General features: G+C 46.5%; 1 protein-coding gene and 1 long non-coding RNA gene across 2 annotated transcripts in view; both read left to right on the forward strand.

Moving 5' to 3' along the window:
- The window catches only part of SLC4A5 (solute carrier family 4 member 5), a 93,480-nt gene extending 75,061 nt beyond the window's left edge, over positions 1–18,419 (forward strand). The window contains exons 15-23 of the mRNA XM_018054707.1: positions 167–225; positions 1,086–1,286; positions 3,697–3,810; positions 5,583–5,744; positions 6,559–6,737; positions 8,004–8,076; positions 15,256–15,324; positions 15,781–15,954; positions 18,060–18,419. Of these exons, the coding sequence (XP_017910196.1) occupies positions 167–225; positions 1,086–1,286; positions 3,697–3,810; positions 5,583–5,744; positions 6,559–6,737; positions 8,004–8,076; positions 15,256–15,324; positions 15,781–15,954; positions 18,060–18,239 (1,211 nt within the window). The 3' untranslated portion in view covers positions 18,240–18,419. The remainder of the gene's footprint in view (positions 1–166; positions 226–1,085; positions 1,287–3,696; positions 3,811–5,582; positions 5,745–6,558; positions 6,738–8,003; positions 8,077–15,255; positions 15,325–15,780; positions 15,955–18,059) is intronic.
- Positions 21,663–26,135, forward strand: LOC108637132. The gene is made up of 2 exons (XR_001918774.1): positions 21,663–22,275; positions 24,205–26,135. It is a non-coding gene; the product is annotated as an uncharacterized LOC108637132 (long non-coding RNA).

The following is a 26,204-nucleotide window of genomic DNA, read 5'->3' on the forward strand; positions in this document are numbered from 1 at the left end:
TCAGGCAAAGTGAGAAGAGTGAAGCGGGGCAGCTACCCTCACAATGAAAACAGTCTTTGGCCCTAAGGAACTGGAAGGAAATATGAAAGGGCGGGGCCTGGGGTGGGGTGCAAGCTCCCCACCTGGCAGTTGATGACCCTTCCCCATGCCCTTTGCTCATCCGCAGTGAATACAACCCTGTTCAATGCTTCAGCCACGCTGCCACCAAATACCAACACTTCTCTGGTAAGTCCTTTCCTCTTATTTCAGACATTTAAGGGTTTTTGTCTGTTAGAGAACTGTGGATATCACATTGCAAAGGTGTGTGAACATAGGGTGGCCTGATTCATTGGGGACCTTCATTATATCAAACTACCACACGTCTCAATACAAACATACAAAATGGCTAGTGGCAAGCATCTGTGTAGTTCATTATGCGGGTTCCTGAATATTTGCACATTAGTTTTTCAAAATATAAATTTTTAAACAAATTACTCTCCTTTTATTATGCTTAGAGACATGTATATGGATGTGTGTACACATACATACTTAGGAACATATATATATATGAATAAGTATAGGAATATATATTATATACACATATGTAATTGTTTTGTGTGCCCTGGATTTTAAACCTCTGGGACACCAAAGGTCAGGTGACTGAAGTGACTAACCTTACAGAGGTCTGACACAGGTGGAGTGTGAGCCCCAGTATGTGAAAGGGTGTTCAAAGAGGAAGGAGAGGGGAGGGTACATGTGAGACACTCCAGGAAGGCGGTGTGCACAGGACCCATGGTTGACTGGCTGGGATGGGAGCCAGACCTGCACTTTCCTCCTAACACAGCAGTACCTCCTAGAACACAATGAAGAAGCACGTGTCAGCTTCTGACCTTCCCAGGGAGCCTCCTGCTCGTCATTCCTTGAAACAGCCTGTCCCCAGAAGCATAACTCTGTTGCTGGGCACCAATATGGGGCAGGAGAGCTGGGCCCCCCAGCCCCCGTGAGCATGGGAAGGCTGTGTGGGCTGCCTGGAAACTGCAGGTGGAGGGACGCAGCTGACCTGCCAGGAAGGCCCTGACTGTTTCTCTCCTGTCTTGGTCTCCAAGTACAACCCCTTTAACCTCACAGCGCTGGACTGGTCCCTGCTGAGCAAAAAGGAGTGTTTGAACTATGGTGGGCGCCTACTTGGGAATTCCTGCCAGTTCATCCCAGACCTGGCACTCATGTCATTCATCCTTTTCTTCGGGACATACTCCATGACCCTGACCCTGAAGAAGTTCAAATTCAGCCGCTATTTCCCCACGAAGGTAACTTCACCCTGCAATTAGAAGGGGGCCTCTAGTCAGACAGTCCACGTGGCAGCCTCTGCTGAGTCCCTGAGAGGGTTCTGGTCTGTGTGATGGGTCCACATCAGCGCTTGCTCACTGAGGGGTTTTTTGTTAAGAGCACAGACTTTGTAGTCGGAGAGAACTGGGTTCCTTTGTTGTCAATGACAATGTCGCCATGACAACACTTGATATTATCAGACTTTTTGCTTTAGCCTAGTAGTATATTGTGGTTTTCTTCATTTTATTTCCCCAGCAACTAATAAGTTGAAAATCTTTTCATGTGTTTATAGGCCATAAGACCATTGACTTTCTTCTTGTAAGAGGCTGTTTCCATTTCTTGCATATGTTCAACCGGATTGTCTTTTTCTTTCCAATTTGCAGCTCTTTATACAGTCTGGATAGAAACTTTTTTGTGATCATGTATCTTCTGCTCTGTGACTGGCCTTGCTACTTTGCTGATTGTATCTCCTTTCTGTTTTTGGCTGCGCTGGGTCTTCATTGCTGCACAGGGGCTTTCTCTAGTTGCAGTGAGCAGGGGCTACTCTGTAGGTGTGGTGCACCGGCTCCTCACTGTGGCGGCTCTTATCGTGGAGCATGGGTTTAGCTGCTCTGGCGGCATGTAGGATCTTCCCGTGTCCCCTGCATTGACAGGCAGACTCCCAACCACTGGACCACCAGGGAAGTTCCCTAATGGTATATTTTGATTAATGGAGATTCTTAGCTTCACATTTTTCCTCAAAGAAAATATTGGATAGGAAATATTCTATGTTATCTTCTAAATGCTTCATTGTTTTTCCTTTCATGTTAAATCCGTAATTTTCCGGGATTGCTTTTGATGTTACGTGTGAGAGAGTGGTTTTATTTTGATAGCCAATTGCTCCAGCACTCTTTTTTTAAAAGAGGCTATCCTTTCCCCACTGCTCTGCAGTGCTTCCCTTGAAAGTGTGTCCAGCTCTTTGCGACCCCATGGACCGTAGTCTATGGAATTCTCCAGGCCAGAATACTGGAGTGGGCAGCCTTTCCCTTCTCCAGGGGATCTCCCCAACCTAGGGATGGAACCCAGGTCTCCTGCATTACAGAATTCTTTACCAGCTGAACCACAAGGGAAGCAGTGTGTCCCTTGCCATATACCAAATGTTCATATGTGATGGGATCTGTTTCTAAGCTTTTTATTCTGTTTCACTGATTTATTTTATGTCAATATCAGTCTTCATTTCTAAGACTGATTAATACATATGTATAGCTTACAGACCAAACTTTCCCTCTTTGTCCTTTTTTTCCAATAATGCCTTGGCCTTTTGCATTTCCACATAAACTGTAGAATCTTAAATCCAAAATAAAAACTTGTTGGAATTTTGATAGAATTATGTTGACTCTAAATGTCAACTTGAGGAGAAATGCTGAGTCTTCTGATCCATGTATATGGTATGCTTGCTGTGCTTAGTCACTCAATCGTGTCTGACTCTTTGCAACCCCATGGACTATAGTCCACCAGGCTCCTCTGTCCATGGGATTTTTCCGGGAAAGAATACTGAAGTGGGTTGCCATGCCCTCCTCCAGGGGATCCTCCCAATCCAGGGATCGAACCCAGGTCTCTTGCATTGCAGGTGGATTCTTTACCAGTTGAGCTACCAGGGAAGCTCCCGTGAGTGTGGTATGCCTTGCCATTTATTAAGGTCTCTTTTCTCATCATAGTGTTTTATAAGTTTTGATCTTGAGGTCTCGCACATTTTTTATTAGATTTATTCTTAGGTTCTTCTTCTTCTTCTTTTTTTTTTTTTTTTACCTATTTACTCTTTCTAAAGAGTCTTTTATTTGGCCTTTACAAAATACAACTTGAGTAAAAAGTAGTGTACTTGCAACATAAATGCATTAAAACAAAGTCCTGGGACGTCCCTGGTGAACCAGTGGTTAAGACTTTGCCTTCCAAGGCAGGGGGTGCAAATTCAATTCTTGGTTGGAGCTAAGAGCCCACATGCCTTGTGGCCAAAAAACCAAAACATGAAATAGAAGCAATATTGTAACAAACTCAGTGAAGACTTTTAAAAAATCACCGCCTTTTCCGCTGTCAAATTACTTACAAACCACCACATTGCCCCTTGAAATTCAGTGTTGCAGAGAAGAGTGAAAACATACCATTTCACAGCTGTCAGATTTGTAAAAACACAAAGGTTTTAGAAAACCAAGTGTTGGAGACAAAAAGCAATGGGCGGGAGTGTCACCGGGACCATCCAGCCTAGAGAGCAGCTGGCCCTCTCTGAGACAGCTGAAGGTGGGTGTTCTGACTCTGGAGCTCAAGCTCCCAGCAGTTCTCCTCTTTGCTGCTGGAGGATGATATCTGCCTGGAGTGAGCAGGAGCTTCTCTGACTTGCTCTTCTCTCTTTTGCAGATTCGCGCCCTAATAGCTGACTTTTCCATCATCTTCTCCATCCTGCTCTTCTGTGGAATTGATGCCTGTTTCGGCTTGGCAACCCCCAAGCTGCTGGTGCCCAGCGAAATTAAGGTTTGCTCTGGAACCCTGCTCTGGGCATTTTTTCTGCCTGCCCCCCAGCTGCAAATCTCTTGCCCTCTATGCTGATCAAGTTTTTAATGTACTCAGCCAAGGGGCCACATCAGTTCTCTGTATATGCTTCACACTTTCACTACATAGCCTCCTGGGGGCAGTCCTTTGCAGTGGTGGCTTGCAGATATATCCATGATGAATTTCTGCTGTGTAGCCACAGGATAAAGGGAAGGTGCTGGAATCCACCCTCCAGTCCAGCTAAGGCCGCTTGATTTCCACTTACAGGTCTACAGTTCCCTCTGAGTGAACTCTGGGAGTTGGTGATAGACAAGGAGGCCTGGCGTGCTGCGATTCGTGGGGTCGAAAAGAGTTGGACACGACTGAGCGACTGAACTGAACTGACAATTCCCTCACTCGTGGTAGTCTATAAGATGAGCCACTTGGGATCTGTTGAAAATGATCCTTTAAAACAGTGATCCTCAAGAGTTCCCTGGTAGCTTAGTGGTTGGGATGGTGGGCTGTCACCACCATGGCCCAGGATCAGTTCCTGGTTGGGGAAATGAGATCTTGCAAGCCACAAGGTGAGCAAAACAAACACAAACCAATGATCCTCAGAGTGTGCTCTGAAAATCTGGGGGTGGTGTTCAGCACTCTGCATTTTAACAAGTCCTCCAGGAGCTTCCACGGCCTGCTTAGTTCAGTTCAGTTCAGTCGCTCAGTCATGTCCGACTCTTTGCGACCCCGTGAATCGCAGCATGCCAGGCCTCCCTGTCCATCACCATCTCCCGGAGTTCACTCAGACTCACGTCCATCGAGTCCGTGATGCCATCCAGCGTGCTTAAGTTTCATAAATTTCCCATTGGTAGTGGTGGTTTAGTTGCTAAGTCGTGTCCAATTCTTGTGACCCCAGGGACTGTAGCCCATCAGGCTCCTCTGTCCATGGGATTTTCCAGGCGAGAGTTCCTTCTCCAGGGGATCTCCCCACCCAGGGATGGAACCTGGGCCTCCTGTGCTGCAGGCGGACTCTTCACTGACTGAGCCATTGGTCCAGAGTTGGTGCGATTTGCCTGTAGCTCTGCTTGAGCCCTGCTCCCCCACAAGGAGCACAGCCCACCTCAACTGAATTGGGAGGCAGAGGTTCTAGAGCTGACCCTCCCTACTTCTGAGGGCTTGACTTTTGCAACATTATTTCAGCTTCAACATCTCATAAAAACTCACATTGGCCTTGAAATTTAAAGCACTTCTTTCTCTTAAATAAGCAGAATATAAACTCCACCCCAGCTCCTGCACAGATAATGCCTTATTCTCAATGTGCAAGTCTGAATTAATGGTTGGTGTTTTACAGACAACACTATAACACTCCCCAGACAGATGACCCAGAGGAGAGGCAGAAAGTGCCAGGCACTGGGCCTCTCATTTTCTTTTTTCTTGCTTTTAGGCCTCATTCCCATTTCTTGTTGGCATATTTTGCAATTAGTGACCACAAACTCTCTCCCAGTGTCCTCTGACTCTCACCACCCTGTTTTCCAAACAAGCCCAGGGCAGCTGCAACAAATCATCTCCTTTGTTCTGTAGACACCACATCCTTCCCAAGACCCCTGTGCCTCCTGGATCTCCTTAAAGTTGCAGGTGCCTAATGGCTTTAAGGAGAAAGAATATACTTGAAAAGTACTCCAGGTGTGGGAATAGCAGAGGTCTGGGAGAGTGGGCCGGACAACAAGCGCTCCAGGACAAGGGAGCGAGGAAAGGGCCCTCTCCTTTGCTCTGTTCAGCCCACACGGCCTGACCGAGGCTGGTTCGTGGCCCCCTTTGGGAAGAACCCGTGGTGGGTGTACCTAGCGAGCATCCTGCCCGCCCTGCTGGTGACCATCCTGATCTTCATGGACCAGCAGATCACTGCCGTCATAGTCAACCGGAAGGAGAACAAGCTGAGGGTAAGCCTGGCGCTAGCAGGCAGGGGCACAGCCTCTTCCCACAGAGTCAGAAGGGACGAAGGAGGGAGGTGTTGCTTCTTGCAGAATGTTGGGCCATTTGTGAAGCAAGTTTGGGGGCAGGAGACTGGAGTTCCGGGGGCAGGGAGGGCAGGGGGAATGTAACCTCCAGATGTGGATAAAGCCAGAGGGCCAGGGGAGGCTCCAAGAGCCAGGGCCAAACCCAGGTTGGGCCCCTGGGCATGCGCTTCTCACTTCTCCCAAAGTGACTCTCCCAGCTCTGTCTCCCGACATTGAACTTGGAAGTCTGAACAAATCCTAACAAGGGGCTTTTGATCCAGAACCATAGACAGAGGAGCATTCTTCACCTTCCTGGCCCCTCCAGGCTCCTCTCCCTGCCTCTGGGTCTGAGGAGACTCCAGCTATCCTCTCCCTCATCCCAATCTGGACCACTCTAGGCCTGAGCTAGACATGCCCCATTTGGGGCCTCTCATTAGGGAATTGTAGAAACATTGCTTTGCTGGGTAGAAGACCCTGCTTCCCAAGGACCCAAACCCAGGGCCTCTCCAAGCCTGAACACCTCTCTCCTCCCTGACCTGCATCAGTTCCCTGGCTCACCAAACTCTGGGGGTGGTAAGGCCTGACCCCCTTAGAGTGGCAGTCCTTGCAGAGAACTGTCTAGAAGGCTGAGGAGAGCCCTCAAAACCTCTTCCGCAAAATGGCTGCTTTGGGAGAGTTCTGTCTCTCCCACCCCACCCCAACAGGTGGCTGGGAGCAGGCTCCCTAGACAGCTTCCTCCCTCCCATTGCCTCTGCAGAAGGCGGCTGGCTACCATCTGGACCTGTTCTGGGTGGGCACCCTCATGGCCCTCTGCTCCTTCATGGGGCTCCCCTGGTACGTGGCTGCCACGGTCATCTCCATCGCCCACATTGACAGCCTCAAGATGGAGACAGAGACCAGCGCCCCTGGGGAGCAGCCCCAGTTCCTGGGGGTCAGGTAGGTGAAGGTCAGGGCCTGGTGACCACCCGAGCAGGAGTTGGGGTCAGTCTGGGGGGTGGGGAAGTGGGTTTTTCTTACCGTCGAGGTATTTGGGTGAATAGGGCCCCTTCTCTAACAATCCAGGAACCACAGGGATGGGAGTGATAGCTCTGAAGGGAGGGAAGGGGGAGACAAAACTTCAGCTGTCGTGGGGTTTTTTTAACAGATTCCCAGCAGTGCACCCCAGCCCCTTCACACGCTCTCACTTCTTGCCTATATAGGCCACTCAAGGGTTCCTACAGAGCACCTTCTGACCTGGTTTTTGCCCCCTCTTTAAGACTCCCTGCCATGCCGTCCCTCAAACCCCCAAATCAGGGTTCACGTCTTCCTCAATCTCACTCCTCCAGAAAGCCTTTCCAGGACCACGTCTGCCCCTGGGCTGTAGCCCATGGCCTGTCACTTCTGTCCCTTCCCTCGCCCCTCCGCTCATGCCCAAGTCAGGTCCCTAACCTGTTTCAGGCAGGGAAGTGCATCTTCCAGCCCTTAGGAGCTCTGGGGTGAGCCCACATCAGACACTGATGTTCTCATACATGGCTGTCCTAAGAACTTCTGCCCATGGCCTGAGAATACCTGGGCCACCCAGCAGGTCCCAAGCGGTTCCTAGGGTCAGGGCAGCGTCCTCTCTTGGATCCCCAAGCCCCAGATGTCTGGGCCTGAGCAGTCTGCCACAGAGCCCCAAGCTCCCTCCAGGCTTGTGCCTGGGTCTGAGCACTCCAGAAAACACACCTGTCCTGCAGCGCCCACACCTGTTCTGCCAGCAGCCTGGTCCCCTTCCCCTACATCCTCATCAGTCATGTCCCACAGACGTGAGGTCCTGTTACAGTTGAAAGGCAGGGATAATGAGCACTTCATCTCCCACTTGATCCTCACAGCAACCCCTCAGGTGGGCGCCATGAAATACATTCTCCTGATGCTGAAGACGTTTAGGACCTTGACTGATGCCACATGGCTAGTAAGTGGCAGAGCCAGGATTAAACCCAAGTCGGTCTGGCTCAAGCACCCCCTGAACGGCCTCCTGAAGGCCCCTACAAATGCCCTCACCTCAGTCAGATTCACTCTCTACACATGTGCTGGGCAGCTTGTCCTCAGGTCACTGGTTTACTCTCTGGAATGGCAGAGCAAGGCAGAGCCCCGGGCCTTGGACACAGCCTTCAAGTGCCCAGACGGCTGGGATGCCATGGAGCGCCTCCCAGCCCACCCTGACCGTGTGCTCTTCTCTGCCAGGGAACAGAGAGTGACTGGCACCATCGTCTTCATCCTGACAGGGATCTCCGTCTTCCTGGCTCCCATCCTGCAGGTGAGGCTCCGTACCCTCTGCGAGGGCCCTGTCCGTCTGAGAAGGTGCTGGCCTGATGCTTCAGAGCGTGGAACAGGCTCTCCACGTGGCCCCTAGCAGGCCAAAGACATCCCATCCTCGCTGCTGTTTTCTGTAATATCTCACCCTTTACATCTCTGTTCCCTGGACCTGCCCGGTGGCTCAGACGGTAAAGCGTCTGCCTACAGTGTGGGAGACCTGGGTTCAATCCCTGGGTCGGGAAGATCCCCTGGAGAAGGAAATGGCAACCCACTCCAGTACTCTTGCCTGGAGAATCCCATGCACAGAGTGAGCCCGGTAGGCCCCAATCCATGGGGTCACAAAGAGTCAGACACGACTGAGTGACTTCACTTCTACTATCAGCACCAGCACTATCTTACCCCTCCCAGGGTCCACCCTCACCTTTCTGGAGGACACTTCCTTCAGAAAGTTCTGCCAAGTTCCATCCTTGCTTAAATCAATGGCTTCTTAAGTTGGTTTTTTCCATTTTGCGGGTTTTGGCCTCCTTGTTAGCTTGTTTTCTGAAGCTTAAAACTTGCAGGGGGAGGCTTCTGTCACTGCTCTTGGGCCTGTTTTCCGCTCCTCTGTCTTGCATGTCTTGGGCATATAAGTGACTTTTTCCTCGTACTATAGCTTCAAATAGTCCCTTTAGATCAGCCGGAAGAGGTGATAGCGATGAGGAATATATTTGGAGCATATATCTCCCAGAATGGCTCATTCAGGGGTGAGCTTGTGGAAACAAAAAAAAAAAGACTAATGAACCATGATGTTAATTGATTTATGATGGGAAAAATTTCTGGCTTGAGAATTGGTGCTGAACACAACCAAAAAGTATTGAATAATTTTTTAAGGGATGTTTCCATTTTGCAGGAAACAGATTACATACAATGGGGGAGAGAGGGACGTTTTGTTAATTTAAAAGAGTATTCTAAATGGTCGGGGAATATTTGCTTTTACAGAGAGGCTCCCAAAGAACCGTTGTGCCTGTCAATCCCAATACTGTCTAACAGCTGAGTGTGTGTGTTAAAAAAGCTCCAACAGGCACTGTAAGAGCCAAACGTTCCTACGAACGCTGCAGGTGCAGTGTCTGCCTCCCTGAGAGGCCTGCTGCCCCAGCTGTTGAGTGTTCAGCTATTTAGTCATTTCTCACAAGCTCTTGTTTGTATTTGAATGGAACATAAAGCAATTAGAAAATTCCACTCATTTCCCTCCTTTTGTTCCATTTGCACTTTAATCAGTTATCTTATGGACACATTATGAGTATAAATCTTCCAGGGTTTTGTACTCATGTTTGCTGTGGGCTGTGCTTAGTCTCTCAGTCATGTCTTACTCTTTGTGACCCCACAGACTGTAGCCCGCCAGGCTTCTCTGCCCATGGGGATTCTCCAGGCAAGAATACTGGAAGGGGTTGCTATGCCCTCCTACGGGGGATCTTCCCAACCCAGGGATCGATCCCAAGTCCCCCACATGCAGGCAGATTCTTTCCCTGACTTTAGTAAACTTTTGTTTTTGCACTAATATTGTCTATCTTCTTAACATAAATATCAACAGCATGCCCAGGGAATACACTTAAAGTATTTGGGATGAAAATAGTTCTGTGCATAAGATATGCTATTGCCAAGGCCTTTGATGGTCATACTTTAAACGATGTGTAGTCATTGCTCATTCTTTGGCAAAATAGAGTTTCCTATTCTAAGCAGTAATGGAAACTCCTTTCTGCTGCAATTTTCCACACAAAAAGCTTGTGGACTGAATTTATTTATTAATTTATGCATCTTATAAAAACAAATGAGGGGACTTCCCTGGTGGTCCAGCGGGTAAGACTCTGGGGCTCCCAATGCAGGGGGCCCAGATTCAATCCTTGGTCAGGAAACTAGGTCCCACACATGCCGCAACTAAGACCCAGCACAAATAAATAGATATTTTTAAAATGAGGGACATTCCATTGTGTGTGTGTGTGTATATATATACATCTCCACAATTTCTGTATCCATTCATGTGTCAGTGGACATCCAGGCCACTTCCATGTCCTAGCTCTTGCCAAAAGTGCTGCAACAGACACTGGGGTGCACGCTTCTCTTTCAGTTATGGTTTCCTCAGGGTACATGCCCAGTAGTGGGATTGCTGGGTCATATGGTAGTTTTTTTCCTAGTTTTTTAAGGAATCTCCATACTGTTCTCCATAGTGGTTGTATCAGTTTATATTCCCACCAACAGTGCAAGAAGATTCCCTTTTCTCCACATCTTCTCCAGCATTTATTGTTTGTGGTACATATATACAATGTGTATTACTCAGCTTTAAGAAAAAGAATGCATTTGTCAGTCCTAATAAGGTGGATGAACCTATTATACAGCCTATTATACAGAGTGAAGTCAGAAAGAGAAAGACAAACGTTGTATATTAACGCGCGTGCATGGAATCTAGAAAGATGGCTCTGCTGAGCCTGTCTACAGGGGAGCGGTGGAGCCGCAGGCCTTGAGAACACACATGCGGCACTGTGGGGGAGGAGCGGGCGGGGCAAATGGAGAGGGGAGCGTGGAAACATACATCACCACGTGTGGAATAGCCAGTGGGGATTTGCTGTGTGACTCAGGGAGTTCAACCCAGTGCTCTATGCCAGCCTAGAGGGGTAGAAGGGGGTGGGAGATGGGAGGGAGGTTCAAGGGGGAGGAGACATATATATATCTGTGGCTGATTCATGCTGATATATGGCAGAAGCCAGCACAATATTATAAAGCAAGTATCTTGCAATAAAAAATTTCTAATAAAATTTCAGCCCTGGTGGGGGGAAATGAGAAAATTCCCTGGCAGTCCAGTGGTTAGGAGTTGCAGTTTCATTGCTGTGGCCTGGGTTCGATCCCTGGTTGGAGAGCTGATCTCACAAGCCAGGCAGTGCAGCAAAAAGAAGAGAAAAACAGGCTCTATAAACAGGGTAAGATGCCATCTATGGGGAAATGTTCCTTATTGCTTTAGCTGTCATGAAAAAGTTTTTATGGGGTTTATTATAGCTCCAAATGCTCTGATACTGTTATTGCATTTTCTCACAGAAGGATTTGAAAAATCTGGCTGCCACCCTTTTATAATGAGTTGAAATATACACATATATAAAATCATTTAATCTTTTTGACACATTTTATAACAGGAAAGACATCTCAAGTCTTATTGACCATAAGATTTAAGATTTCTGATTTAATTATATCAAGGTCTATATCAAGGATTTCAAAATTGTTAGATGATTAAAGCATTATCACTAGTTTGTAGCTGTTGTTTAGTCGCTAAGTTGTGTCCAACTCTTGTGATCCCAAGGACTGTAGCCTCCCAGGCTTCCCTGTCCGCGGGATTTCCCAGGCAAGAATACTGGAGTGTGGGTTGCCATTTCCTTCTCCAGGGCATCTTCCTGACTCAGGGATCGAACCCACATCTCTTGCAATGCAGGCAGATTCTTTACCAGTGAGCCACCAGGGAAGCCACTGGTTGACACCAGTACTAAACATGAGATTGATTCTAGGTAGAGATATTTGGTATAGCCAGTTCAAGAAAAATACAATTTTAAAACAGATTTGAGTTACTAGATACAATCCCAGAATTTATTTCCAATCAAGAAAATTTTCCATGAAGCTTGTTTAAGTTTTTGCAACTCTAAATTTTCCTACTTCTATCAACATAGGCAAGTACTAGACTCATTGAGAACTTACACTAGAGAACTATTTACCCAAGGCCATGCTTTAGTTGAAATTTTTAGTTTTTATTTATGTAGCCAAAAGAGAAGATGCTGCAGATTTTGAGGGTGTAAGTTAGATCCTAGTTGTTAGTGTTTCTATTGTTATTATTGTTTCTATATTATTTATTAACCTCACCTATTTCTGGACCAGTTCCTCCCGTAGAGTTCTGTTCCAGGACTTCTCAAACTTTCGTGTGTATTAAAAATCATCTGGAAATTTTGTTAAATGAAGATACTGATTCAATAGCTGTGTGGGGGCCCCCAAATTCTGCATTTTTAACAAACTCACCAATGGTACCAAATCATGCTGGTCCAAAGACCACACTTTGAGCAGCAAGGAACAAAACCACCTCCTACCCATCTCTCTGAATCAATGAATGGTTAGACTGACATTAGATACAGTGATGTTTATTAGAGTATCAGTGATAATTTTCAGTCCTTCCATCACCAGTTTGCAAATATTTGGTTATCTTGCCAAACAAGGGCACTGGGGGATGAAGTGGCTGTGTATCTGATGGGCAGCATAAATGTCTTGCATACTCAGTTCTGCAGATTCTCAGTTCATTCCAAGCCCCAAAGGGTTTTTCTTGTTTTACTGTTTTCTTTGCAACTCACCGCAGCTTGTCAGGATTGTGAATTTCTGCATACTGCCTCAGAGGAACTCCTGATCATATCAGAAGCTTCCCCTTTTGTCCCCATATTGTTCTCACAGTCTCAGACTCAAATTGTATAGGAAGGCCTTATGTTTGTAGGACTGTGATCCTTGTTCTTTGCTTTAGCAAGTGGTATAAAGCTGACACCAGAGGCACCTTTTTGCCACTTTACTCTGTCATTAATATTTGAGAAAAACTCCTCCCTGGATATCCAAGAAAGATTGGCATCAATTAATCTAGAATTCTAGATCACAGCCCCGTCACTGGTCAGAGTGTAATGTCACAGGCCTTTCAGATTTTCTGAGAAAGCTCTTTCAGCCTGCAAATGACAAGATGTTCAGTTGCTAAGTGGTGTTTGACTCTGCAGTCCCAAGGACTGCAGAACACCAGGCTTCCCTGTCCTTCACTATCTCCTAGAGTTGCTCAATTTCATGTCCATTGAGTCAGTGATGCTATCTTACCATCTCATTCTCTGCCACCCTCTTCTCTTTTTGCCTTCAATCTTTCCCAGCATCAGGGTCTTTTCTAATGAGTCGATCCTTCACATCAGGTGGCCAAAGTATTGGAGCTTCAGCTTCAGCATCAGTCCTTCCAATGAATATTCAGGTTTGACTGGTTGGATCTCCTTATAGTCCAACAGACTCTCAAGAGTCTTCTCCAGCACCACAATTCAAAAGCATCAGTTCTTTGATGCCCAGCCTTATTTAGGGTCCAGCTCTCACATCTGTACATGACTACTGGAAGAAACCATAAGTTTGACTATACGGACCTTTCTCAGCAAAGTGATGTCTTTGCTTTTTAATACACAAATGGCAAGACTGGAGACAATTCCCTAGGCTTAATAATGAGGTGATGATAATCAGTCACTGGTAACTGCAAACTAAGACAGTCCAGTTCTTCTGTTTGATGTGGTTTTCACACTCGTTAGAGCAAAACAGAAGTTTTAAGCCATATTAAATTTGTGTCAGGCTTCCCTGGTGGTCCAGTGGTTAAGAATCTCCCTGCCAATACAGGGGACATGGGTTCGATCCCCAGTCCCAGGAAGATTCCACAAGCTGTGGGGCAACTAAGCCCATGTGTCACAACTATTGAAAATGTGCTGAACAAGAGAAGGCACTGCCGAGAGAAGCCTGCAGCTGCAACCAGCGAGTAGCCCCACTGTCCTCAACCACATGCAGCAACTAAGACCCAGTGCAGCCAAAAATAAATTAGTTAAAAGATTTGTGTTACAGATTATAGCTTAATCTTTTATTTAAGATTTCATTTCTCTCTTCATTGCCCCCACACTATGAGGCTGATTAGGCCAGATTTTTTTCAGACTATTTTCCATTATAAGTTATTACAAAATATTGGATCTTGTCTGTGTTGTACTGTAGATCCTTGTTGTTTAAATGTTGTATATACAGTAGTGTGTATCTGTTAATCCCATACTCTAACTTATTCCTCCCTCTCCCTTCCCCTCTGGTAACAGTAAATTTCTTTTCTTCATCTGTGAGCCTTTTTGTTTTATACAGATTCATTTGTATTATTTTTTAGATTTCACATGTAAGTGATGTCATATATTTGTCTGACTTAGTATGATATTCTCTAGGTCCATCCATGTTGTACAAATGGCAATATTTCATTTATTGCTGTGTAATAGGATAATATTCCATTGTATGTACGATGTATACATATCTGTAGATATATAGAAATATACCCACATTTATTAAACCAATTGTCTGTTGATGAGTTGAAATTTTTACCTTATTTAATAATAAGGCAAAAACCTCCTAAGTCATATACAAATGGAATGATGTCATGGACCCATGTTTCCTTTAAGTTCAAATGTTGTAGAGTAACGTTTATAGCATGCGGGTCCAAATCATGCTTTGTGTTTAAAAAATGAACACAGCCTAGTTTATTTTAAATGAGAGGCTGCTGATTTGTTTGGATTTGCCAGCATTCTTAAATGGACTTCTAAAAGTTGGATATAGGACTTTGTGTTCTTGCAAGTGTTCAGCACAGCAGCCCTGGGAGGGAGCGAACCAGCCTTGTGCAGGTAAAGAGAAGGAGAAGAGAAGGAAAGACTCAGCTTAGACAGTGGAGACGTACCTCAGAAATCTTCTAGAGTTACAGTGCCCACTGTAGACCAGTATGAGTGATATGATCCCATGTTTGAAAAAGCGAACTGCCCGAGAGCATGATGGGAAGGACAGCTACCCACAAAACCATCAGCAGTTGGTTGTCGCCCAGTGGCGGTCACCTCATACACTCTGTTCTGCTTCTTTTTTACCTGATTGTATACATTGCATGAGTTTTGTTCCTCAGCAGGTACTCCCCACTAATAGGTAAGCTCATCGAGTGTCACCAGCCCCCTGCAAGCCGAGCAGTGCAGTTTAGGGGGGCCCTTAGCTGGGGCTGGAGGTGGGAAGGGGCTGGCACGAACGAGCAGTCTGTAGAGATTTGCCATGTTCCAGAAGGTTAATCTTCAGCTGGACTACACGGCTTCTGTAGGGCATAAAGATGGTGGGGGGTGGGGAGGCTGGGCGAGCAGCTGCTCACTGGGCTGGAGAAGGGGCAGCAGAGCCCCAGAGACCATCTCCTCCCCCACGGACACTCTGGCTCCAGATGTGCTCACAGACGCTTCGTTCCTCCAAAATTCCAGCTCTTCCAACACTTGGGGGAAAGCCGAGGTTGACCAGGCTGCCTCCGTGACTTGGCAGACACTCCCATCCTGAACAGAGTGGCCAACAGCCTGCTGTGGGCGCGGCCCGGTCCAGAGCTCTGCCTCCCCTCTCGTTTCAGTACATCCCTTTGCCGGTGCTGTATGGAGTCTTCCTCTACATGGGTGTGGCCTCCCTGAATGGCATACAGGTAAGGACCCTTAGGTCCTTAGGTCCTCAGTCTACAGGTGAAGAAACAGGCTCAGAACTCAAAACCCAGATCACGCTGATTCCTACGAGCATTTCCACTACCCCTCTCTCTTCGCTAAGGCAAGCTGCATGGAAGAAAACATTTTGTTACTTACCATGATATACCAGATGTCTTGGATAGCTTGTGTTGCTTTCAAGTTGCATTTTCCTTGAAAGTGGAGTGTTTTTTGGGGCCTGCACCAGGGCTGTACCCCTCCTCAAGAGCTCAGCAGCCCCCCATAAAATCTCATGATACCTCCTCCTAGACCTCCATTCCCCCTCCTTTGCATCCTCGAGACCTGACCAGGGGCTCCCCTCAGTGAGACCCTGCTGTGGCACCCATTCTACCAGATCCAAGCCCCCAGCAGGGCCAGCAGGGTCCCCAAGGCCTGGCTGAGGCTCACACTGTCCTCACCAGTTCTGGGATCGCTGCAAACTCTTCCTGATGCCCGCCAAGCACCAGCCAGACCATGCCTTCCTGCGGCACGTGCCGCTGCGCCGGATCCACCTCTTCACCCTGGTGCAGATACTCTGCTTGGCTGTGCTCTGGATCCTCAAGTCCACAGTGGCCGCCATCATCTTCCCAATCATGGTAAGATGGGCACAGGCTTCTCCCTCCTCGCTCTGCAGGGTCAGCCAGGGAAGGTGTCCACGGGGAGACCCACCCTAGTCTCCTCCACAGTGACCTGACTCTCTTGGGGTCACAAAGGCAGGCACGGATCAAGATTCGGGTTGTGACTCCAGGCCAGATGGAGCTGGGGGGTCAATGGTGGAATGCAGAGGCTTAGAGGGGGCAGAAGTTGTGTGTGGTGGGTGGATACTGTAGTGACAATGCACACGCCTGCCTCCACCCAGCTCAGGTCAGGGCCGCTCAGTGAGAACGCAAAAGCCACCCAAACTCCCCTTCTCTGTGGTGTGATGGAGCTGGGCACATTCAGCAGGGAGACTGAGAGCCCCACCGCCAAAATTCAAACCAAGTGCAGAAGTAGAGCTATGCTAAGTCCACCTTTCCATATAACTGAATTTGAAAAAATGAAGGGGGGGGATAGGGAGAGCTAGAATCAGAGATTTAGAACTTCAAAGTTTAATGTCATTAACATGTCATTGTTTGGAGAGGCTGGGGAAAGTATGTGAGAATTCTTTGGCTATTCTTGAAATTGTGGGTAAGTTTTAAATTATTCCAAAATTAAAACGGAAAAGGAGAAAAGCCCACAGCACATTGCATCTGTCCTCGTGGGGAGCAGTGGGCTCTGCCCCTGCTGGGACCTGGGAAACGGAGGGGGTTACCGTGGGCTAATGCTCTGGGGAAGCCCTAGGTAGGCCCCAAAGCCTGCAGGGCTGGAATAGGGGCCAAACTGAGGACACAGAGGAGATCGGAAATATCCTGGGAGGGCTCTAGTCAGTGCTTCTTGACCCTGGCTGTTCATAAGAGTCACTTGGGAACTTTATAAAAGTACATGTGGGCCTCACCCACAGATCAATTAAGACAGAATCTTAGAAAAACCCAGGCATTGGTGTTTGTAGTAAGTTTACAGGTAAGCATAAATCTGCATCCAAGGTTGAAAACCACCACTCCAGGGAATGTGAAATGGATCCTCTCCAACAGTGGGGAGTTCAAGAGTGATGAAGGGCAGGGACTGAGTGCTGTTTCATTTAGTTGTCACTGGCCCTAAGAACTACTAGTAACCCCATTTTATACGCTGGAACCCTGAGGCTGTGAGTGACTCAAGTCATACAACCAGAAAGGACTAGAGCCAAGACTCATCCCTTCCCCCACATTGATGCTTTTTAATTCACATGCAGTAAAATTCACTCTGCTATTCTATGAGTTTTGATAAATCACAGAGTAGTGATTCCACCACCATAGTCATGAAACAGAACAATTCTGTCACCTCTAAAATTCTGTGCTGTCCCTGTGAAGACAGCCCTTCTTTCCACCTTTGCCCCTAGTAACCATGATCTGTTTTCAGAGCCAGGATATTTGAAAACCAGGTCTGTCCAACTCCCCAGCTCTGCTCGCTCCCGAGACACAGGACCCAGTGTTAAATGTGGCTGGATGGTTTTCTCCCTGACCTCATTTAATGGCCAGTTCTTGGGGGTGAAGGGACAATATTCAAAAGTAGCTACTTGGACCCACTGCGTTTATTAAAAGGTCAGTGTTTAATCTTCTCCAAAGAATGCATGTTTTGCCTTTGTTTATCCTGAAAAAAAACACAAACTTTCTAGCCTTTCCTTTAAATATGGCAGCATCCAGCTTCTGTTAGCAGAGAGATTGGCAGCTCTTAGAAATGGGGACATAGGCACAGTTGATCTCAGAGTCTAATTCCTGAATCTGCAGCATGAACACCTCTGCCAGGAGATGCAGCCTCTTGTCAGAGATGCAGATCTGTGTGTTAACTGTCCGCCAAGTGATCTGATGCAAGTTCAAGTTTGAGAACCACTAATTTAAAGAATAACTAGTTCTCCACCCATGGTCCCCCTCTGGCTTCCCACCTCAGCTGTCCCTCAACTGAGGAAGGGCCAGATGAGAGGAACCAAGATGGGTGGGAGGGGAACCATTGTTTGGGGGAAGTTTTGAGAAGGTTCCAAAGATACCAGCAAAAGTCCCTAAACATAGCTGACTGAGGGAGGGGGAAAAAAAAAAATACCGGAGTGTGGGGCCTTGAACCCATGGTTTTCTCTGAACTCTCACCACAGATCCTGGGTCTCATCATTGTTCGAAGGCTTCTGGACCTCATCTTTTCCCAGCATGACCTGGCCTGGATTGACAACATCCTTCCAGAGAAGGAGAAAAAGGAGGCGGATAAGAAGAAGAGAAGGAAAGGGGGCCATGAGGACAGTGACGAGGAGGTGGGGAGGATGGGAGGCCTCAGCTGATGGGAGGGATCAAGACCCTCCCTCCACCTCTGCCATGGCTGGGGAGGGGTGGCTTCTCAGGGAGCCAGGGGGCACTGCCCAGGCCCAGCTTTGGTCTGATGTGCTGAGATCACGTGTCTCTGTGAATACCATTAGTGTAGGCCAGAATGTATGAGCCCCCTCACCCAGGGAAAAGGTGGGCCAGGCCTACTGTCTCCAATTCCTGTGGACCCCTGGGCTCACTGTAACACCAATACAGGCCCCAGAGGGGACAGCGCAGAAGCCTCAGGAGGCATCATCAAGGTTATGACTACTGACCTCCAAAGGACACAGCAGGCCTGGGGGAGGGTGCTAATGGGGACTCATTAGTAGACTGGATTCCTGGGCAAGTGGAAAGACTGGGGCCGAGTCTTGCTCGGAGCTGTCCCTAGGGTCCTGGGGAGGGAGGTGGGGGAAGAGGCACAGGTCCTCACTGAAAGAGTAACCCGTTCCCCAGATGTCTGGGACCTCTCAGTTGTCCCATCAGCCCCTCTCTTCTCCCATGTTCTTCCCCATCTCACCCTAAAACAGTGAGTCAACAGACGAGAAGCCAGTCCTGAATTTATAGTAAATCACAAAATATTTGGGGATAAGATTGTCTACTTCAAGTGTTCATTACAAATGATGAAACTGTCCCCAAAATGGAAGTGACTCATCCAAGATGGTCATGTGTAGGAGGGAATAAGAAAACCATTCCCCACTTTGATCATTTCCCATATACTAAGCTGCCCATGCCATTCCTAATAACCATGTCTGGCTCCCATTCTCCCAGTCTGAACCAAACCCATATCCCTGCCTCTACCATCAACTATTCTAGCAACCCTGCCTTTTGCAGATCAAAGTTGCTCATAGGCAAGCCCTTGCTGACTGACTGGTGATGATTAAACCATCTTCTGATGATAGTGATAGGCCCAAACTCCCCTGGTCCTTGATTACTGTCCTCTTCCAGGAAGGTAAGAGGCCCATAATCCCTGTCCACATGTTTTTCATTGATTTCCACCCCCCCCCCCCCCCCCGCCGCCCCAAAGGGCTATGCTGCACAGCTTACAGGGCCTCAGCTCCCCGACCAGGAAATTGAACCCGGGTCACAGCAGTGAAAGCCCAGAATCCTAACCACTAGGCCCCCAGGGAACTCCCCTGTGTGAATGAGTTAGATGATTTGAAAGTTAGGTTCTGCAAACAAAGAAACCGGAGTCTAAGTGCCTTTTAAAGACAAATATTCTTTCATTGATTCATTCAGTAAATATTTGAATACCTACCACATGCCAGGAATTAGTTCAGTTCAGTTCAGTTCAGTTCAGTCGCTCAGTTATGTCCGACTCTTTGCGATGCCATGAATCGCAGCACGCCAGGCCTCCCTGTCCATCACCAACTCCGGGAGTTCACTCAGACTCGCGTCCATTGAGTCAGTGATGCCATCCAGCCATCTCATCCTCTGTCGTCCCCTTCTTCTCCTGCCCCCAATCCCTCCCAGCATCAGAATCTTTTCCAATGAGTCAATTCTTTGCATGAGGTGGCCAAAATATTGGAGTTTCAGCCTCAGCATCAGTCCTTCCAATGAACACCCAGGACTAGTCTCCTTCAGAATGGACTGGTTGGATCTCCTTGCAGTCCAAGGGACTTGTAAGAGTCTTCTCCAGCACCACAGTTCAAAAGCATGAATTCTTCGGTGCTCAGCTTTCTTCACAGTCCAACTTTCACATCCATACATGACCACTGGAAAAACCATAGCCTTGACTAGACAGACCTTAGTTGGCAAAGTAATATCTCTGCTTTTTAATGTGCTCTCTAGGTTGGTCATAACTTTCCTTTCAAGGAGTGAGCGTCTTTTAATTTCATGGCTGCAGTCACCATCTGCAGTGATTTTGGAGCCCAGAAAAATAAAGTCTGACACTGTTTCCCCATCTATTTCCCATGAAGTGATGGGGCCTGATGCCATGATCTTCGTTTTCTGAATGTTGAGCTGTAAGCCAACTTTTTCACTCTCCTCTTGCACTTTCATCAAGAGGCTTTTTAGTTCCTCTTCACTTTCTGCCATAAGGGTGGTGTCATCTGCATATCTGAGGTTATTGATATTTCTCCCAGCAATCTCGAGTCCAGCTTGTGCTTCTTCCAGCCCAGCGTTTCTCATGATGTACCCTGCATATAAGTTAAATAAGCAGGGTGACAATATACAGCCTTGATGTACTCCTTTTCCTATTTGGAACCAGTCTGTTGTTCCATATCCAGTTCTAACTGTTGCTTCCTGACCTGCATATAGGTTTCTCAAGAGGAAGGTCAGGTGGTCTGGTATTCCCATCTTTTTCAGAATTTTCCACAGTTTATTGTGATCCACACAGTCAAAGGCTTTGGCATAGTCAATAAAGCAGAAATAGATGATTTTCTGGAACTCTCTTGCTTTTCCATGATCCAGTGGATGTTGGCAATTTGATCTCTGGTTCCTCTGCCTTTTCTAAAACCAGCTTGAACATCAGAAAGTTCATGGTTCACATATTGCTGAAGCCTGGCTTGGAGAATTTTGAGCATTACTTTACTAGCATGTGAGATGAGTGCAATTGTGCGGTAGTTTGAGCATTCTTTGGCATTGCCTTTCTTTGAGATTGGAATGAAAACTGATCTTTTCCAGTCCTGTGGCCACTGCTGAGTTTTCCAAATTTGCTGGCATATTGAGTGCAGCACTTTCACAGCATCATCTTTCAGGATTTGAAATAGCTCCACTGGAATTCCATCACCTCCACTAGCTTTGTTCGTAGTGATGTTTTCTAAGGCCCACTTGACTTCACCTTCCAGGATGTCTGGCTCTAGGTGAGTGATCACACCATGGTGATTATCTGGGTCGTGAAGATCTTTTTTGTACAGTTCTTCTGTGTGTTCTGCATTAACAGTAAGCAAAACACATGGTGTCTCTCCCTTCCCACTTACTACTAATCTTCCACCTCTTCCTCAAAGGTTTTCATGTTTAACTCAGATCTATTGGTCTTAGGACTCCTGTGCTAGACATAATTCAAAGAGAACTAGGCTATAAGAATTGGGACTCCAACCATATGGAAGCCCCAAATCAGACTATATAGATTTCAGTGATCTTCACTTTAGTGTGGGCAAACCTCCTCTTTCCTTCCTTACCCCCTATGCCCCTAGTGCCCCCAGTTGCCCATGCCACCAGCCTGCCCCCTCTTGCATTGTTTCAGATGCACTAATCCAAACATAACCTGTTGAGCCTCGGACGTTTTCCCGTGATTTTTGAAATGATTGAGAGCTCAGATCCCAGCTGAACTGCTCCCTTTGGGAGAGCAAGTAGCATCACACTAGGATTATAAATTAGTCAAGGTCTTAGGGGTTGGTCCCCAAGATTCTGAATGAGTCACAAGCACCTTCCACATGTTGAAAGGGGACCCACCCCGGAAGGATCAGATGTGGCTTATGAAGAGCCTGGGGGATTTCTTTTGCTGTCTTTACCCACTCCCAACCTCAGCTTCCTATCGGTGGACAGTCCTGTCATCAAGGCAACATAGTCTATCCTGGGCATAGTCTGAAAGATCGCAACATGAGTCCTGACCCTGGTGCTCCTGAGGGCTTGCCACTTTCCCATTTTAGGGATCCTGCCAGCCCCCACAAGGGCCTTCCAGCAAAGGGGCTTCCCATTATGTTCTCCCACAGAAGCGCTTCTTCCTTTTGCATTTCGCATTCTCCCCTCCTCTCTGTATACGTCCACCTCCCTTCCTCATTTCCCCCTGGCCCTTGCCGTGCCTCCCACCTACCTCCGGGTGAAGGAATAACTGAAGTGGAAGCCACCCATCTCCGGGGTCCCTGCATTCATCTTGTGTAGCACTGGCCATGGGGTCAGAGAACAGAAAGGAGAGGAAATGGGGGAGGGAAGCACTGGAGAAACAGAGTGTTCTCCAGGATGGTTCTCAACCTGCTCCAATCTGACACTTCAATTTTCCTGCCAGGACAAAGATCTTCCAGTTGGAGTTACTCACTCTGATTCTTCCTTCAGTGATTCAGAACTTGACCGAAGGTAATAGCCATGAGACAGACTCTTTGGGTGTTAGCTAAGAGAATAAGCCATGGCTTGAACGACTAGGATTTCTCAAGCCAGTGTCTCAGTAAAGGGCCTTTGCTGCTCCACCACAGGACGCAAAGGCACAGACCTGATGAACTATCAGATAACAAATCTGTCCTCTTACTGACATAATGTGATGACAGCACACAAGGGTATTCAAGTTTGGTAAAGGAAATTATTATAAAATAGTAAGTAGAATGAAAATTGAAAGTAAATATTGAAAAAAAGACAATAGAAACTAGACATGATTTGAGTATATATTATTGAAAGCCAGGATAAGTGAACTTTAAGGATCAAAACACCAAGCACTTTAATACTCTGTGGAATAAAATAACAGCATGGTTAATTAGCAAAGGTGAGAAAAGGTATCAAGGAAAATAAATATCAATGATCAAGTGGATATAAAAATAGTCAAGAAAGAATTCAAGGCTCAGCAACTCGCATGCCAACAATGTGATTCCTTGCTGTTTTTAATGAGAAGCCACCCTCAAAACAGGTGGGACTGCTTGATGACTGAAAACAAGGAAAGGGATCAAAAATGGAAAAGAGGAATTGAGGGTCAATAGAGTCTGCCTCAGTCATCACTATGGAAGACGGTGAGGGCAGTCATAATCCCACAGTTCACCCTAAACCGGACCGGAGGCACCATGCTAGATCCAACGGGACAAGCATGGGCTGTCCCAGGACCAGAGGCAGCTGACTCCAGATATAGATGGCACCCACCCAGAAGACTGTCAGACACATGTACCAGAGAGTGTAGATCACCCAAGGGATCTTCTGAGTTATAAGTCAAGCTGTTATCACATTGCCCAGACGAGATTTATCACCAGTACAAGCGTTAGGCCCAAGGCTACTGCAGCCCAGGAGTGTCAAGTCCAAATGACATATCTGCCTGCCACCTCATCCCACTTCCTGAGCCAGGGCTCCTGTGCCCCTCATGCCACTGATCTCTATAAACAAATGTGCTAGGAGAAAAGCACTCTGTCTACCTTGATTTATTTTCATTTTAAAGTAGCCTATAGAAAATTGAATCTCCAATTGCTCCAATTTCAGTTAATGGAGAGAGAATTTGGATCAGGATAGAATATCTCCAAAACCCTGTCAAAGCATAGGACAAGGTCAAAAATGCAGAATATTTCATAAATGGTAATGGTACCTCAACTACACTGGTATTTTACTGAATCTATGAAAGTAGATGGAAGCAAAGATGACTAAACAGCAGGATTCCATTTCAGTGAAGAAAAGAAACTCAGCAACACGACCTAGTTTAGCAGGTTAGCATCCATGATCTACCAGGCATGGTGCTTAATCCCTGGGCCTAGAGAAAGACAGACGTATGAACAAAGATATACACCACCCTGTGCCAAGAACAACGGAGCACACCTCAGAGAAAGGACAGGAATCTAAGGGAGGGATCAGCCTTACCCAGAGAATCTGGGAACAATAAATAGGAGTCTACCGGGTGTGCACAGAAAAGGGAAAACGAGAGAAAAGGCCCTGCAGGTACCGAGAAGAGGCCTGAAATACTACAGAGACACAGGGCAAAGAAGAGGGCAAACTGCAAGCAGAAGTTTGAGCAGAGAAGGTTCTTGTCTCACCAGGCTAAGGAGCATGAATTCTCTCCTTTGAACAATGGGGGACCAGTCAGGTTCATGATCCAGAAGTTCACTCTGGCAACCATGTGGAAAATAGGTTGAAGTAGGGCAAGAGCAGTAACTGTGACCGCTGAAGGCCGAGCAGATAGGATACTGCTAGTTCCTGTGATGTGCTAAGAGATCAACAGCAAGACAGAACCGTTTGCCCTAGAACCCTGTTCTGGGAGATAGCATTTAAAAACACCATACCCTAGAAAAATCATTCTTCCCTCCTCTCTTTCTCATTCAGCATCACCCTGCACTTCAAAATCTCCTGTCCAGCCTCACCTGCCTTCAGCTACTCACAGAGCCCCGTCTTCATGGTGCCACAGGTGAAAATAGAGATGGAGCCAGAGTGTGACTTCACAGACATGGACAGATACGGGAGAGAAGCTGACGGCGAGACCACCCTCTAGGAGGAGGAGCTTCCCCTGGACACGGCACCGTGAGGGCCTGTGTTAGTCTTCAGCGTGAGGGTCTGGGCCAAAACCCTTCACTTTTCCAAGCCTGTTCCTGTATTTACCAAGCAGAGAGAGTCATCCTGCCTGATCGGTGAAAACTGGAGATCTGTCGTGCAAAGACCTTTCCTTCCCTTTGTAGTTATGAAAATAACGAAAGCTTACTGGTACACCTTATTTTAAAATGCAATCCAGCATAGAAATGATAACATTTCTTTTGAGATGAAAAAAAATGCTTGCCTCTCAAAACTGTAGATAAGGTAAAGGGGCACTAGTCAGTTTTTATTTAAAACAAATATCAGTTAAGATTTTTTTTTTAATGCTTAGATTTTAAATTATCTAGATGGTCTTAAAAGAACTGTTAAAATACTTGTACTTCAATAGACCAAGGTTGGAAATTTTGTTTTGCATATTAAGAAATGCGAAAAAGGTCCTCTTATCTCTCCATCCCATTCAGTTTTCTATGAAGAGTTTGAACCATCTGCATTCTGGGCCTTGTGCCAGCACAGAAGTGTGACTGGGGCTTTCCCAGTTTGACAGCTAGTTCTGAAAGTCTGGCTATGAAAGAACCAACACATTCGAGTGGATGTTTTAAAAACAAGTGAAATTTCAAATCACATGGCAAATCAACCAAATGATCCTTTAAATTAGTATCACTGGTTTTTCAAGCACAGAATCACATTTCCTGATGCATTTGGGTAGCTCTTTCCTGAAAGTTTTCAATGGCCTGATTCCCAAAGTCCAACTAGCATTCACATGAACACTGCATGTTAGGCAAGGCTAACATGAAATTTTGGAAGATTATAACTCTGTAGTACTAGTCAGACTAGTACTTTAAGGAATAACTGGAAACAAACTGGGTAGATTAAAACTCATTAAATCACAGACCTTGCTTAAGAGCAGTCTTTTTAACTTCAATTCACACTTAACAAACACCAACCATGTTTATTTACCACCTCTGTGTGCCTGATAGCCACAGTGCATCTGACATTTACCTTCTCCAAAACGACTATGGATTTGAATCTTGGGTAAATTACTTTAGTTACAGTTACCAGACTTACTCAAGATGACAAATGCAGGTGCTTTTTCTTTATTCCTTTCTATTTTTTAAAGGTACAAATGACACTAGACTCATTAACCAACTTGAATATGTGGATAGCTAATTGCCTCTGATCCCCAGAGCCAGTATAGTGCCTAGTCCATAGAAAGCTCTCAGTGTTTATGAAATGAAATATCAGAAGTCCCTTCTAAGGATACTGCCATGAGGTAGAGCTCTAAACCTCCACCACTTTTACTGAGAGCAGCAGAATCACTTAGCTGCTCACTAATCCAGAACCATTGCCTGAGTTTAAGTATAAATTCTTTGTCTTCATCTACACCAATTCTGGGAGAGCTGACAAGCCACTCTTAACATTGCAGTTTTAAAACCTGGCTGATTTCCAATAGCACTTTGTCCAACCTGTGTTGTAGAAATGGTATGGATTCAGGATTAAATGTGCTTGATTAATCAAACAAGCTGGAAAGCTAAAATGTTGATTCTTTTTTGTTGTAAATTGATCACTGTAATTTTTACCTTGTATGTTATTTGCATTTTGTATACATACACAGGAACATTTTAATTTTAATAGCTTTTAACAGGTTGACATATTGTTACTTCTTCATACAGGTAATACTTTTTTCCACTTGTAACTACAATTCAATAAAACTTAATCCCATTTGCTCATCTTGCTCCACGTTTAATAATTTAGGTGAGTCAGTAGGTATGATGTACGGACAGGAACTATACCTCACT

This window comes from Capra hircus, chromosome 11 (assembly GCF_001704415.2).
Source record: "Capra hircus breed San Clemente chromosome 11, ASM170441v1, whole genome shotgun sequence".
In the NCBI taxonomy this organism is placed as follows: Eukaryota; Metazoa; Chordata; class Mammalia; order Artiodactyla; family Bovidae; genus Capra; species Capra hircus.